The sequence below is a fragment of the Opisthorchis viverrini genome (genome assembly GCF_000715545.1).
Source record: "Opisthorchis viverrini unplaced genomic scaffold opera_v5_18, whole genome shotgun sequence".
In the NCBI taxonomy this organism is placed as follows: domain Eukaryota; kingdom Metazoa; phylum Platyhelminthes; class Trematoda; order Opisthorchiida; family Opisthorchiidae; genus Opisthorchis; species Opisthorchis viverrini.
Window position 1 is genome coordinate 1,487,797 of NW_008751674.1, and position 12,414 is coordinate 1,500,210.

Sequence of the window (12,414 nt, forward strand, 5' to 3'; positions counted from 1 at the left end):
ACCTTCCACCCAGGAATTGAACACATAAGCGGACGACTGCTAATCTGTTATGCCTGACTGAATCGCCAAGCTATCATATCTGTCTGTGTCCCCGCTTCAGTGCCTAGTGCCGGAAAAAAAGACTAGCTGACAAGGAAGACAACAGCTTTATTGCGAACAAGCGAGTGAGTGCGCAAACGCGAGTGTGAGGGTGAGAGCGAGTACGTGAGTACGACGTCCTCAAGTAATTATATTGAGGGGCACTGCCTAACCTTGGTCCAACGCTGTCTCGCGTTGCCTGGCTTTGATACAAGGTTGTCTCGTGCTACATATAAAGGGTGAATTGTCTTACTTTGAACTAATGTTGTCTGACGCCGTCTCGCTTTGATTCAAGGCTGTCTGGTCTGCGTCTAGTGGAGTTGAGGGCTCCAGTAGATTCCGGGCATTCTATGATTACTTTCAGGAATCTGACCAGTGTGACTAACCGGCACATAGGATATAGCGCCATTCTGTCTTCAGTCACTGAATCCATATCACGTGGTCAAGTGTTATCTGTTATCATCGAGTGACGAATTATCACATGGAAGTTCTACACATCTTCCTCTGGGTCACTGATGGTAGTGCTAGCAGACTTGGTAATTTTTACTTGAGATTTCCTCCCGTAAATGGAGCTAATCTACACTGAAAAGCCGAGTTTTGATCCTTCAGTTTACTGACCCAGGATTTGGCACGTAGCCCAGTAGGAATATTCAGAATAAAGCGGGACATTAACTGTTGGCCGAGTCATCTACGGTTCAAATCAAAAGGCGGATGATCTGCGAGATGCCATGTATGCACACTATCGATCAAAACCATATACAGAGGAGGAATCTGTTGCCTGCTTTTGATGCAGACATCCCGAATAGACAAAAGTACCAGTTGTTCAGTGTGTATGGACAGTTATCGAGACATACACGCGCAGGCACGGTGCTTCGTGTGTGTGTGTGTTTGTGAATGCCCCAGTACTGCATGCCTGTTTGCAACCGTCTACTTACGGACAGCTCACGAGGGTTTTCTAGTCATGGGGTACCCCGCAGCTAGAGTGTATTAGTTACGTACGCATCACTCTTGTTTGAACAGTCGTCCGGCTGTGCTGGCATAATAATATTCTGGCAAGTTCCCGACAAATGAGGATCGCACTGGATTTGAGTTTCGCTCTTAATAGAGCTCATCAGAAGTGCATATTTTTGTCCGTACCGGGGTTTGAAATCTGGATATCTGACATGTTGGGCGAGTATATTACGACTTACCCGCTAACGTACGATGGACACATCTAAATTTTCACATCTAAACAGGGGAACGTGTCACGCGTGATCGATGTGATTAACTTACCCGACACTTCGAACGACGACCCAGTAGCTGTCCTGGTTGTGTTAATTGATTGACCCGCCCGTCAGAACTTCCCAGTTAGGTAGCGGCACCGGCGCTGACGTTGCTCGGGGCCGCCTACAATGGGATACATCTAGCTCCGTCACTAGAGGACTGCGCCTTATTACACTCTACGGTGTACTGTATTCGGAAAGTCATTCTAACACGGTCTGTCAACGCTCCGTCACTAAAGGACTGCGCCTTATTGCACTCTACGGTGTACTGTATCCGGAAAGTCATTCTAACACGGTCTGTCAACGGATAAGTAGAAACATGGTGCTCTGGACAACCTGGTAGTCTACTCACTTGGCCTGAAAAAACTTTAGTGTCAGAACCGCTAAGGTGCCAATTTCTAAATCCACCGATCGATTGCCAACCCTTTCTGAACGATTGTCTTCTGGTCCTTCACTTTTAGAGCTGAACCTGTGTCCTTGTCCCACAAAATTTAGACTAGTCTAGTAATTCTGTGCCAGTTACTACAATCTTGTAGCTGAGATTTCGAACACTGAATGAAGTTGGCAGTTGAATATCTGTGCTGGTGTGAAAAAGCCCTGTAGGCGACACTGCACTCGATTTTGAGTTTTTTAGAGGCACTTTGTCTGCTTTTAGATGAAACCAACATACTTTCGAGCACGATCTGTCATAGTTAGGAAGTAAATACCTTGAGTAGATCTCAGCTTAGCCGTGAGAGGACACAATGGAAAAACTAACAATATTTGTTTCTCTCCGTTAGTTGACTATCGAAGACATACTTTTGTAGGTTAAACACATGGTAACAGCTAGGGGAAGTATCTGAAGGTATTTGAAAAAAAGGTGAAGAACAGTCCGTGCTTAATATCAAGTCAGACAAATATACTGAGTTTGTTCATGTCTTGTACGACTGAATGGCTGCTTCAGCTTAATCGGTACTCTGTGGTTGTACGCCGACAACCGAAGTGTGAGATTACGTAACAAAGCTGCTCATGATTGTCTGGGGTGGGCGAGTATCTTTCAGTTGATGATATTGGGCTTCAAGTTGTAGGCTTGTATCTGGGTTGCTTTTGTTGCACTCACTTTTTGTTGTGTTGTGTGGTGGTGGCCGAGCTACGGGGTTACGCCTGCACTGAGCCTGCCAGACTACGCGATAGGGAGAAGACAGAGAACTGGGATCACGGCTGCATTGCCAGGACAAAAACGTACAGAGCCTCTGCGTAAATATATAGTGTGACTAAACGGCCAAATGTGGTCGTTCACTTGTTCGCTCCATACAGCCAATGGTGGTGTTCCGGTCGTGAACACTCTCAGGCCCACTACGCTGGTCGTGTGTTGCAAGGCCGTGTTTGGTGGGAGCCGTCGACTCACATACTTTCCGGACGTGTCGAAACGATGGTGACCTTGGGGATGCGTCACTCTCTGAACATGTGCTTTTTCTTCTGTCTGGGCGCGACCTGACACTTTTCCAATCACTTTTTGAGATAAACGATAGTCTGTTCCATCAGCATAGGCGTCACCCCAATCGATAAGTGACACGGGGTAGTGGAAGACCAGCTCCTCGAGGAGGTGGAGCCTAAAGCACCATAGATATGCTGGACTTAGTTATTCTTAATCTTCAGGCAAGGAAACTGTAACCTAAGACGGTCGTCAGTCTGTTTTTGTTATTTGTACATGTACACTTGTGATTGACGAATGTGAAAAAACTTTTCCGGAGTTTGCCACCGGACCCACCCCAGCTTTCTGCAGGTTTTGTGTTCGATAGTAGCTAATCCGTTGTAGTATTCGTCGCAAGAATTCTTCTTTATGTAGCTCATCAAGAGCACCAATGTTTTTTTTAATAGGGAGTGTTGAAATCCCCTTGAAAAATGAATTTACCGACAATTCAGGTTTTTCTACAGTAAGTGATGCAGGTAAATATATATTGTCCAACTATGTTCTGAGCAGTTTTCACGTTTCTCCCAAGGCACAGATAAAATAGGACGGGTATCATTAGGAAATAGAGGGAAGTTTTATTCGGTGGTAAAATTTGGCATATCATCGACACAGTTGGTAAAATTTAGCTCTTGATACATTATAGCAGACCAGCCGATACCTATATTGTCTAACTATGTAGTGGCATGGAAAGTCAGCACTTTGACGTAGCTGCACATTAGCACGCAGTCATTCGGCATCACTGGAAAGTATCTCATTAGAGTTCATGGCTAATCTGTAATCATGGGAGATGAGCTCATCCAGACTTGGCGAAAATATCGATTGACCTTCGCGCTAAGCAGTGATTGGAGGAATTGCGCATGCTAAGTTTCGGTCTGGGTGGAACATTTGGTTTGCGAATTTATGGTGAATAACGGATGCTTGGATTTCGAGCGACATCAGCTTTGTATAATCAAAGTGGAATCCGGACGCTCAAGGATTCTGGTTGTTTGTCTTCGCTTGTCAACGCTCTCCTCACTTCGAATTCTCGTCCGACCGATAGAACATATCACAATTCTGTCAGCGGAATTGAGGATACCAGTGTCAGATTTTATTCGATTGCAGGAATTCGATGTCTTTTATTTATGGGGCGTTTTGCTTCTTTGGTAGTTTTCAGATGTCAGGCGGCACTTCCGGCTCGACACAACGAAGGGAGACTGACCCTTGGAATTTAGTGACAGACTGAAGTACTTCATGAATTTCAGCTGGAACATTTTCAATCATAGATCCATGGAATAGATACTTCATTTCTTTTTCGTTTCATATTCGTGAACGACTAGTCTCACAGAAAACCTGGACTCAAATGAAGTAATCAAGACTATCCCTAATTGGAGCTTCGTGACTCTAAGCCAACCCGGATTCCCTCTGCACTCAGCTGACGGAATCGGAACTCATTCGTTCCGTAGGCGATTTGAGTTGCACCGTTGCGATCATCCTTCAGGGAAATGGAAATCACCTCACACCGTAATAGAAATAGGACCTCGGAATGGAGCATTGGGCGACCAATCCGTGGATCGCAAGTAACAATGGACCAAAATCAGGGTCACAGAAACAGTAACATTTTACTTTCTACGAGATTTCTCAAAGAACTGGACACTTAGTCCCTACAGACATCCGATGCCCAGAGTCGCTGTCTTAAAAAGTTTCAGATATGAAGAGACCTAAAAGATTCTTTCAGACGAGTATCTGTCTTGGGGGTCATTCAGTTATTACAAAACTACGAATCTCGGCAGTCCTCCTGAATGAGGACTTTCCTCCATGAGTAATCCATAGTGGAAGGATCTACTTTGAATCTGGTTTAGTCACCGGACCTGTCGAACGTCAGAGCAGAAGAGATTAGTCTGCGTTATAAGTGCACGGACCCGTATTAGGAGAACCAGCTCCGAACGTAACGGGACTACATAGCAGCCAATGGAATAACCGTTCTTCGTTGAGACAGATTTCATTGGTTGTTCTTCGCTCGTCGTTGACAGATGAGTTGTAGTCTTAGTATCACTTTTTTGACCCGCTTGTACGTGACAGTGATCAACAGATCAGCCGGTTCGCACGTACATTGACTTTTTCTGGTTTGGCCAAGCGCAGCAGGCTATCAATCGGCTATCCAGATCGGGACTCATGATAATAAGAAGGCATTAAGGGACTGTGGTACACAACAGACCGAATATAAAAAAATTCTCCAGTTCAGTCGCTGATTTGAGACAGTAGACACTGATTGTCACCGTATTTTCGTTCACTGATTGTTCACGAATAACCAGCTGCGAGCGGATGACCTCAAAAATTAATTAGGAACAATGAGGTATTCGTCCAGAGACGCGGATCCGTTTCCTGTAGCGGTATTCTCAATCTGGACTTTGCTACCGCTGAATATACTACTGATTCAACACTGCTCATTCAGAATGAGTCTGAGCCCCATTAGGGCCTGACAGGGATTGTCCTTGTTGTTGAAAAAGCTGGCCTATTTTCACCAAAGAACTCGTTGCGCTACTCTCTGCAATACTGATGTCTGTATTTTGCTCTAGGCAGTGTTGGTAAGGCGCCCGACTGAGCCACGATCCTAAAAATATTGATGCCGTTGGGCAGCACAACAAGAGAGCTCACAGAAGTTCGAGTCGTGACGGTTGAATGAGGCATATTATTTGGGCTTCTAGGATTTTACTTTGAGAGTGTCTCGATAGGGGAACTTCCTCGAATGCCAGTAGTCGATTGGGCCTGTTTGTATCTTGAAAGAATAGCGCATAATTGAGCAAACTATTAAGCATAAAAGATCAACCAAATTCACACCAAAACTGAACATTTGTCATAGTTCTCTAGTTTGTTTCTTCTCGTAATCCTGATCAGTATCACTTCTCCGAGCCTCAATCTATCATCAAGGCTTGTAACACTTCGCCTTCGGAACGTAGGCTTCACTTCCGTCCATGTTTTGATTACGCTGTGCTCAGTCAAAGAGTCGAATACCATGACGGACAAGAGGTTGATTTCGTCGAGATGACATGTGCGATCGAGAGAAACAACAAGCAACAACTGTGTGCAAACTGTCACAAACACAAAGCTGCCCAATCAAATATCTCGAATTCTCAAGGTCATATATACACGGACGGATCAGCGGTTCCAAGGACTGAGGAATTTCGAGCTCACATTTTCTTGAAAGGCCTGATGTGAACAGGATGTTCGATGTTTTATTGACTCCTTTACTGTTTGTCACCGTTCTCAACCCAACTGTGATTGCATCCGAAAGTGCGGGGAATTCAACCGAGGCAGGAATCTATGCCGCCAGATGGGAATTTCACGAATTCGCTGTCCACATTACTGTGATTCTCTTCCTTCTTGTGATTGTTCTCATCAAAATGCTTTTTCATCGCATCCCTCATCTGACGGAATATGTTCCCGAATCATTGCTTCTAATCACACTCGGTGGTATCTTCGGAGCTATTGTACGGTACGGCATCAGAGTTGGTTCGTTCGAAGCGACCGTCTGGCAACTCACACCTGAATTGTTCTTCACCTACCTACTCCCACCCATTGTGCTGGAATCATCTTACTCTCTATACAATCGAACTTTCAGTGAATACCTTGGAGTTGTATTGATTTTTGCCGTACTTGGAACCATTTTAAACTTTCTGATTATCGGGTTTGCCATGTATGGGCTTATGCTTATCGGTGCAATGGGAGAACCTCGTGACCAGTTTGATTTGAACGGATTCCTTTTGTTTAGTTCTCTTATAGTTGCAGTGGACCCGGTCGCTGTGTTGGCTATATTTCAAGACATTGGAGTTGAACTGAGTTTGTACTACATTGTTTTTGGTGAATCTCTCCTGAACGATGCAATCACCGTCGTTCTCTACGACATCATGTCTGCCTTTGCTGGTGCGCCCAATGTAACTGGACAACAGATTGGTATCGGCATTGCTTCATTCTTTACTGTTAGCTTTGGTGGGCTGGCTATCGGCGTCCTCGTTGGTATTGCTTCATGCTTGATAACGAGGATGAAGAGTCACCTAGAAGTCTTCACTCTTGTGCTATTAGCCTATTTCTCTTACATCATGGCTGACTGTGTCGGTTGGTCCGGAATCATCTCCATGATCGGATGTGGCCTTGTCCAAGCAGCCTATGCGTTTCACAACTTGGAACGAGATTCGGTTCATTTGGTGCACAAACTTTGCAAACTGATCGCCGAAATGAGCGAGTCAGTGATCTTTCTTTTCCTTGGAATTGAGGTTCTTAGCGGACATCTTGTTTGGCATACGGGTTTCATCTTGTGGAGTGTGGTGATGTGTCTTATAGCTCGTGCTGTGGTCGTGTTTGGTATTACAGCAGTTGTCAACGCCGTTCGTGTAGACGGTACAAAGCTTTCGCTGGCCAAACAAATTATACTGGTCTACGGTGGCTTGCGAGGGGCTGTTGCGTTTGCGCTCGCCGTTTTGATTCAAGCAAAACGTCTTGGTCCCCATGGGGCTTACAGTAGAGATGTAATGATCACAGCAACCCTAGTCATCATCCTATTCACTGTGGGTTTCATGGGTTTGACCATGAAGCCTTTGGTAAAAGGATTGAAGATCCGCATGGAAGGAAAGAAGAAACTTAGCCTATTCAATGTTCTCATGTCCAATTTGTTCGATGAAACGCTGGCAGCAGTTGAAATCATTACGGCTGCCAAAGGACGAAACGCCATTCGTGATGCATTCAAACGCTGGGACGAGAGACATTTTCGCCGAATTCTCCAACGAGAGCCATCAACATATGATGAAAAATTTATGGATGTGTACGAGAAGATCGCTTTGAAGTTGCACTTTGCTGCAATGCAGCCGGGCAAGCAAGAAGTCTTTCTGGATGACATACCGGAGACGTTGAAACGAAAATATTTGGAGAGGTTGTATTCCCAGTCCACCCCTACGTCCACAAGTCCAACCATGTTTGACAGCGGAATAGAGGATGCAGAGACCCCGACGCGTGTCAGTGTGATTTCCAGACAGATTGAACCTGCAGAGTTTCGCGGACTGCTACTATCATCCCGTAAGACCAGTATTATTCCACACAATCGACGCCAGACTAACTTGGACGAGGCGGTGGCAGATATGGTTATGGCCAGAACGAGGGAAATTCAAGAACGTCGTAAGTCACTTGTGTCCGTCAGTCGTAATCTTGGCTTGGATAACGATGCTTACGTACCCGAGGAGGGGCAACGTTCCACTGATGCGTCTCAGACTTTATCAAAGAACCAGGAAATCAAAGCGAGAAAGATATCATTCTGGACAGATTGTGACGAACTGCAGCTACCGAGCAGTGAGGATCGGTATCGAACGGATCTCTAAGAGGTCTTCCAATATGTTCAGTATTATAACCTAGCCAAATTGAACCACATTCATGTATCCACATAAAAAAAAACTATTGGTTTACTCCAACTCACCACCTATAATACAACTGAGAAATACGTAAATGAATACTTTTTAAGCAACTTGTTAGATATGGTGTGAACGTTTTTTTGAAATATAGGTACTGTTATATCTGGAAACCCCAATGGGCTATTTGCACTCCCGGTCACGCAGGTGTTTGACACATTGTTCAACTGAAGAGTGGACTGTAAGGCGTGATTGCTAGCCACGTTCTAACAGTCTTTTTGACTTAAACGAAGCTGACAGCTGAGGAGTACGCACACTGGTGTCAACCATTTGCTCACGTTTCACCATGAATGACCTGATCACTATCAAGTCAAAAGCTCGGAAGATAATTGGATAGTTATGTTACAAATTTGATCGGTCCCCAAGAACAAGCCCCAAAAGACTTTTGCTCTAATCAGGTCTTATTGAGTGAACAATAAAGGTCAAGTAACCTTTTGGTTAACGGGTGTATCCAGTTGAAAAGAGATTACCTTGGAAAATGTTTGAGAACAAGCTCTCTGATAAGTGGTAATCTCCTCGAGAGGGAGAGAGCGGGGAAAGAGCTACGATGATTTGAGTAGTTAGCTCATTCTGAGTGGCTCTCAATTCCTTCGGGGAAAAAACAAGTTACACTGAGCGCTGTTGTGAACAATTCTACCTGCTCCAAACAGCTACAGGTCAAAGGCTTACCTATGAGGAGGTTTAGAAAAACTCAACTAGCTTTTGCAATCCTAGCTTTCTGAAATCAATTATAGCGCCCTCAGGTGGTGTTTCAAACGTGCCGGATCAACAAAACCTGCAACCCTTTTTTCGAAATACATCATAGATGACGTGGAAGTATAAAAATAAAATAAAACGTGGACGGTAAAAACATCCTCAGAATATTGGGAATAAATATGATATTTTTGATAGAAATTGTTTTGCAAAAATTGAAGGATACCTAGCATAAAATTTCGGCTGCCACCTCAGTTAGTGAATACGTAGCACAATTTCACTTCGTCCGTGTATCTTATAGCAAAATGATTGACGGTGATTTCGTACAAGCAGTCAAAATTGCCACCGTGGTTACTTCAAATTCACGTATAACTAAGTAGATTGTCTCCGGTTCTTGCGACTATATTAAAACTAGGATGATAGTCAAAAAACGTCTTTCGTTTTCCAAGCGTCGTATTTGAAAGTTTGTTGACCAAAAGGTGAAAGACAAAATTTGTTTCGGGCTAAGTTTCGAGTATTTTTGTGATCAAAAACCAAGCCCACCATCCGATGCATTGGAGAAATTCGTATCAGCTATGCCAGTTAGAACATGCGAATGGGAGTTGAAGTTCACCCGCAATAGCCTGCTAGGTAGCGGTGTTTCTCCAGAAGAAATTGCTTACCAATCAGTTCGACTGTGGGTTTGCATTCATTTGTATTGTATTCATTGAATCATGAAACGCTGATTCACATATTTGAGCCAGTCAAACTACAAAGTGAACCAGAGCTGAACTAGGCATCAACTGGGGTTTAACGGAGGCAACTTCTGCAGTCCGGATAATGATTGGTGAACCACCTTCAATGCATATGCAATCATCTGTTTATTTCTAATGTCCCAGAAAGGACATTCCGAATTAATCATTTCAAGTGGTTAGTCCAGACGGAGACAAACCATCATGGTGGTGAGCAAGTAAGGGAAAAGCTATGAACTTTACTCAGCAGTTTCGTCTCAGCGTATAAACAGTGTTACAACCAAGTGGCTACTATTTGCCACCAAAGAGAGAGAGGCATCTATACGTTTCCGTTAGATACTCGGCATAGTAACCGCAACTTCTGTCACTAGCGTTTGTTGTAGGTCCCTGGCATAACCTTTGCGGATTAACTAGAACCAAGTAAATTTCATCCCGCAAGACAGTTGACAAAGCAACTAGTCTTTAATCCTAAATGTGGGCTAATAACACGAACGTGAATATAACTCAAGATGCACAATGCCAAAAGGTATCAATTTCCTGTTCGTCATTAATTGTTTGTTGTAGGTCCCTGGCATAACCTTTGCAGATTAACTAGAACCAAGTAAATTTCATCCCGCAAGACAGTTGACAAAGCAACTAGTCTTTAATCCTAAATGTGGGCTAATAACACGAACGTGAATATAACTCAAGATGCACAATGCCAAAAGGTATCAATTTCCTGTTCGTCATTAATTCAAGAATTCGAAAGTACGGACCATCTTTCTGTCAGAATGTCTGACAGTTCTTATATTCGTTATTAGTGTGAGCAGGCAGGGTAATTTTCAACGGACCTACTATCTTGTAACTGAAACCAGTTTACACCGAAACGCTGACAGGCTGTGTACAACTGAATTATCTTTATTCGGAATCGTCAGTATCTCACGATTACCCAGGGTGATTCGAACTGGCAACCACTAGGCTAGCAGGCAAACACCATACTACTCGGCCAATAGCGTCTGGTTAGCGGTGAATAAATCAGATGACGAGTGAACCTTCCATCCGAGAGGTCGTTAGTTCAGGGGCCAGTCAACACATGTGAACAAGTGATGTTTCCGTGGTTGAAGGATAAGTGGCGCAGTATGCTGTCTGTGTGCGAGTTATACACACTACTGCTCAGCTACGCGTGGCCGAACGTTTAAGTGTTCAAACTATCAGCCAGGAAGTCGCGGCTCCTAAAATCCACGTAGCTTCGTGAGATTCGCATTGCTGATGGTTCCCAAACAGCTATACACTGGCTTAATTTTCAGGTAAACGTCTCGATTGTGGGGTTTTTCGGCACTACAACCGCAGTTTTTTCCCCCGAGAATTCCTCAAACATTCAGCTGATGACTACGTCGGTAGCCAAGATCTTCAAATATTATTGCAACGGTATATGCTACTGATGAAGCATGTGAGTAGTGTATGGTCTGGTGTTTAAGCTCCACCTCTGTGAAGCTGGTTACTACGGAAATTATGATGCCATTCTATAGTGTTCATTTACTGTTGTTTCCTGTTTCAAGAGGATGCTTGACTCTATTCACTTTTCAGGGACTTCTTTCAGGTGAGATTCGCATGGAAGGGTTTTTTCTCCTTTCACCAATACTGGAGTCAAATAGACGTCCAGGGGAAAATACCACTCTTTGAAGGAGGGTTTGGCTGATGACGCACCCTGAACTACACCATCTGATCGGAGGAATCAATGGAACTGGCCTAATACACCTTCGGATGTCACAACAGTGACCTGCATCTAGACCGCTCCAGGAGTCTCATCCAGTCCAGTGTAATCCAGAGACATGTGGATTCTTAGGGTAAACTCAGATATCGTTCTTTTCAGTCTTGCAATTCCACCTCACGATATTAAGCCTCCCACCCACAGCCAGAGTTGACGATAAACAGTGATAGATTCAAGTGCTGGTCCACAGTAAGAAAATTAATTGAAAAGAACTGCCGTAGATGAGCACGAGGAATGGGTAACTCTTTCTCCGGGTCAGAGTAAAAAATTTGTGTATAATTGATGAAACTGTTCATTTCTAATGTCCATCAGCAAATCATTTAGACGAGTGGTTCACTAAGTTGGTGTTCCCTTATTGTGTGATTCGCTTTGTTCTTGGGAAAGATACCAACCAAGTTCGGTGATTTTACGATAGACGAATCACAACACAACTATAAAAGTTATACAATGGGATTATTGTAGGTGCTAGTTGACAGTGTGATCCACGACACTAGAAAAATTTCATTGCCAATAACTGAACTGTTATCCATGATGTCTAGACAAAGATGGTGTATTACTGCGTTGTCTTGATGGTTAGTTTAACTATCAAATACTATTGGTTGAATATTCAGACTAAGGATTCGCTGTAATGTCAATTGGCATGAACGTTTATCTAGTTTGAAACCCGCCAGTAATGAGGGAATTCGGCACAACGGTACTCTCAGATTTTGGCACCTGCAGACCTCCGCTAAGTACCAACGGAAACCTCCACTATACGGTCTTTCACGTAGTTTCAAGTGCCCTGTAAGTAATTGAGTACCGATCGGCTGCGGACAGTTCATTCACCGGAAAGGCTTCAATCTGAGTTGCAGTTTATCGACTGATCAATGCCCAAGGTTATGGTGTGCAGGCCCCACGGTGACCTGGACCGTTTCACACAACAAGAGCAAGTCCATAATGGTGCTCCGTTTGCTCCTTCATTGGTTAGGGATTTGAGAAACACTAGACAGACAAGGTCAGATTGCAAGGTCGGAGG

General features: G+C 44.0%; 2 protein-coding genes across 2 annotated transcripts in view; one reads left to right on the top strand and one right to left on the bottom strand.

The window, feature by feature from the left end:
• T265_01667 (hypothetical protein) overlaps window positions 1-6,349 on the bottom strand; it is a gene marked incomplete at both ends in the record, with an annotated part of 28,287 nt that extends 21,938 nt beyond the window's left edge. The window contains 2 exons of the mRNA XM_009165733.1: window positions 2,732-2,932; window positions 6,336-6,349. Of these exons, the coding sequence (XP_009163997.1) occupies window positions 2,732-2,932; window positions 6,336-6,349 (215 nt within the window). The remainder of the gene's footprint in view (window positions 1-2,731; window positions 2,933-6,335) is intronic.
• Window positions 5,994-8,138, top strand: T265_01669 (hypothetical protein; the record flags this gene model as incomplete). Its single annotated transcript, XM_009165735.1, has 1 exon — window positions 5,994-8,138. The coding sequence occupies one exon, from the start codon at window positions 5,994-5,996 to the stop codon at window positions 8,136-8,138; it is 2,145 nt and encodes a 714-aa protein (XP_009163999.1).
• Window positions 8,139-12,414: the final 4,276 nt, after the last annotated feature.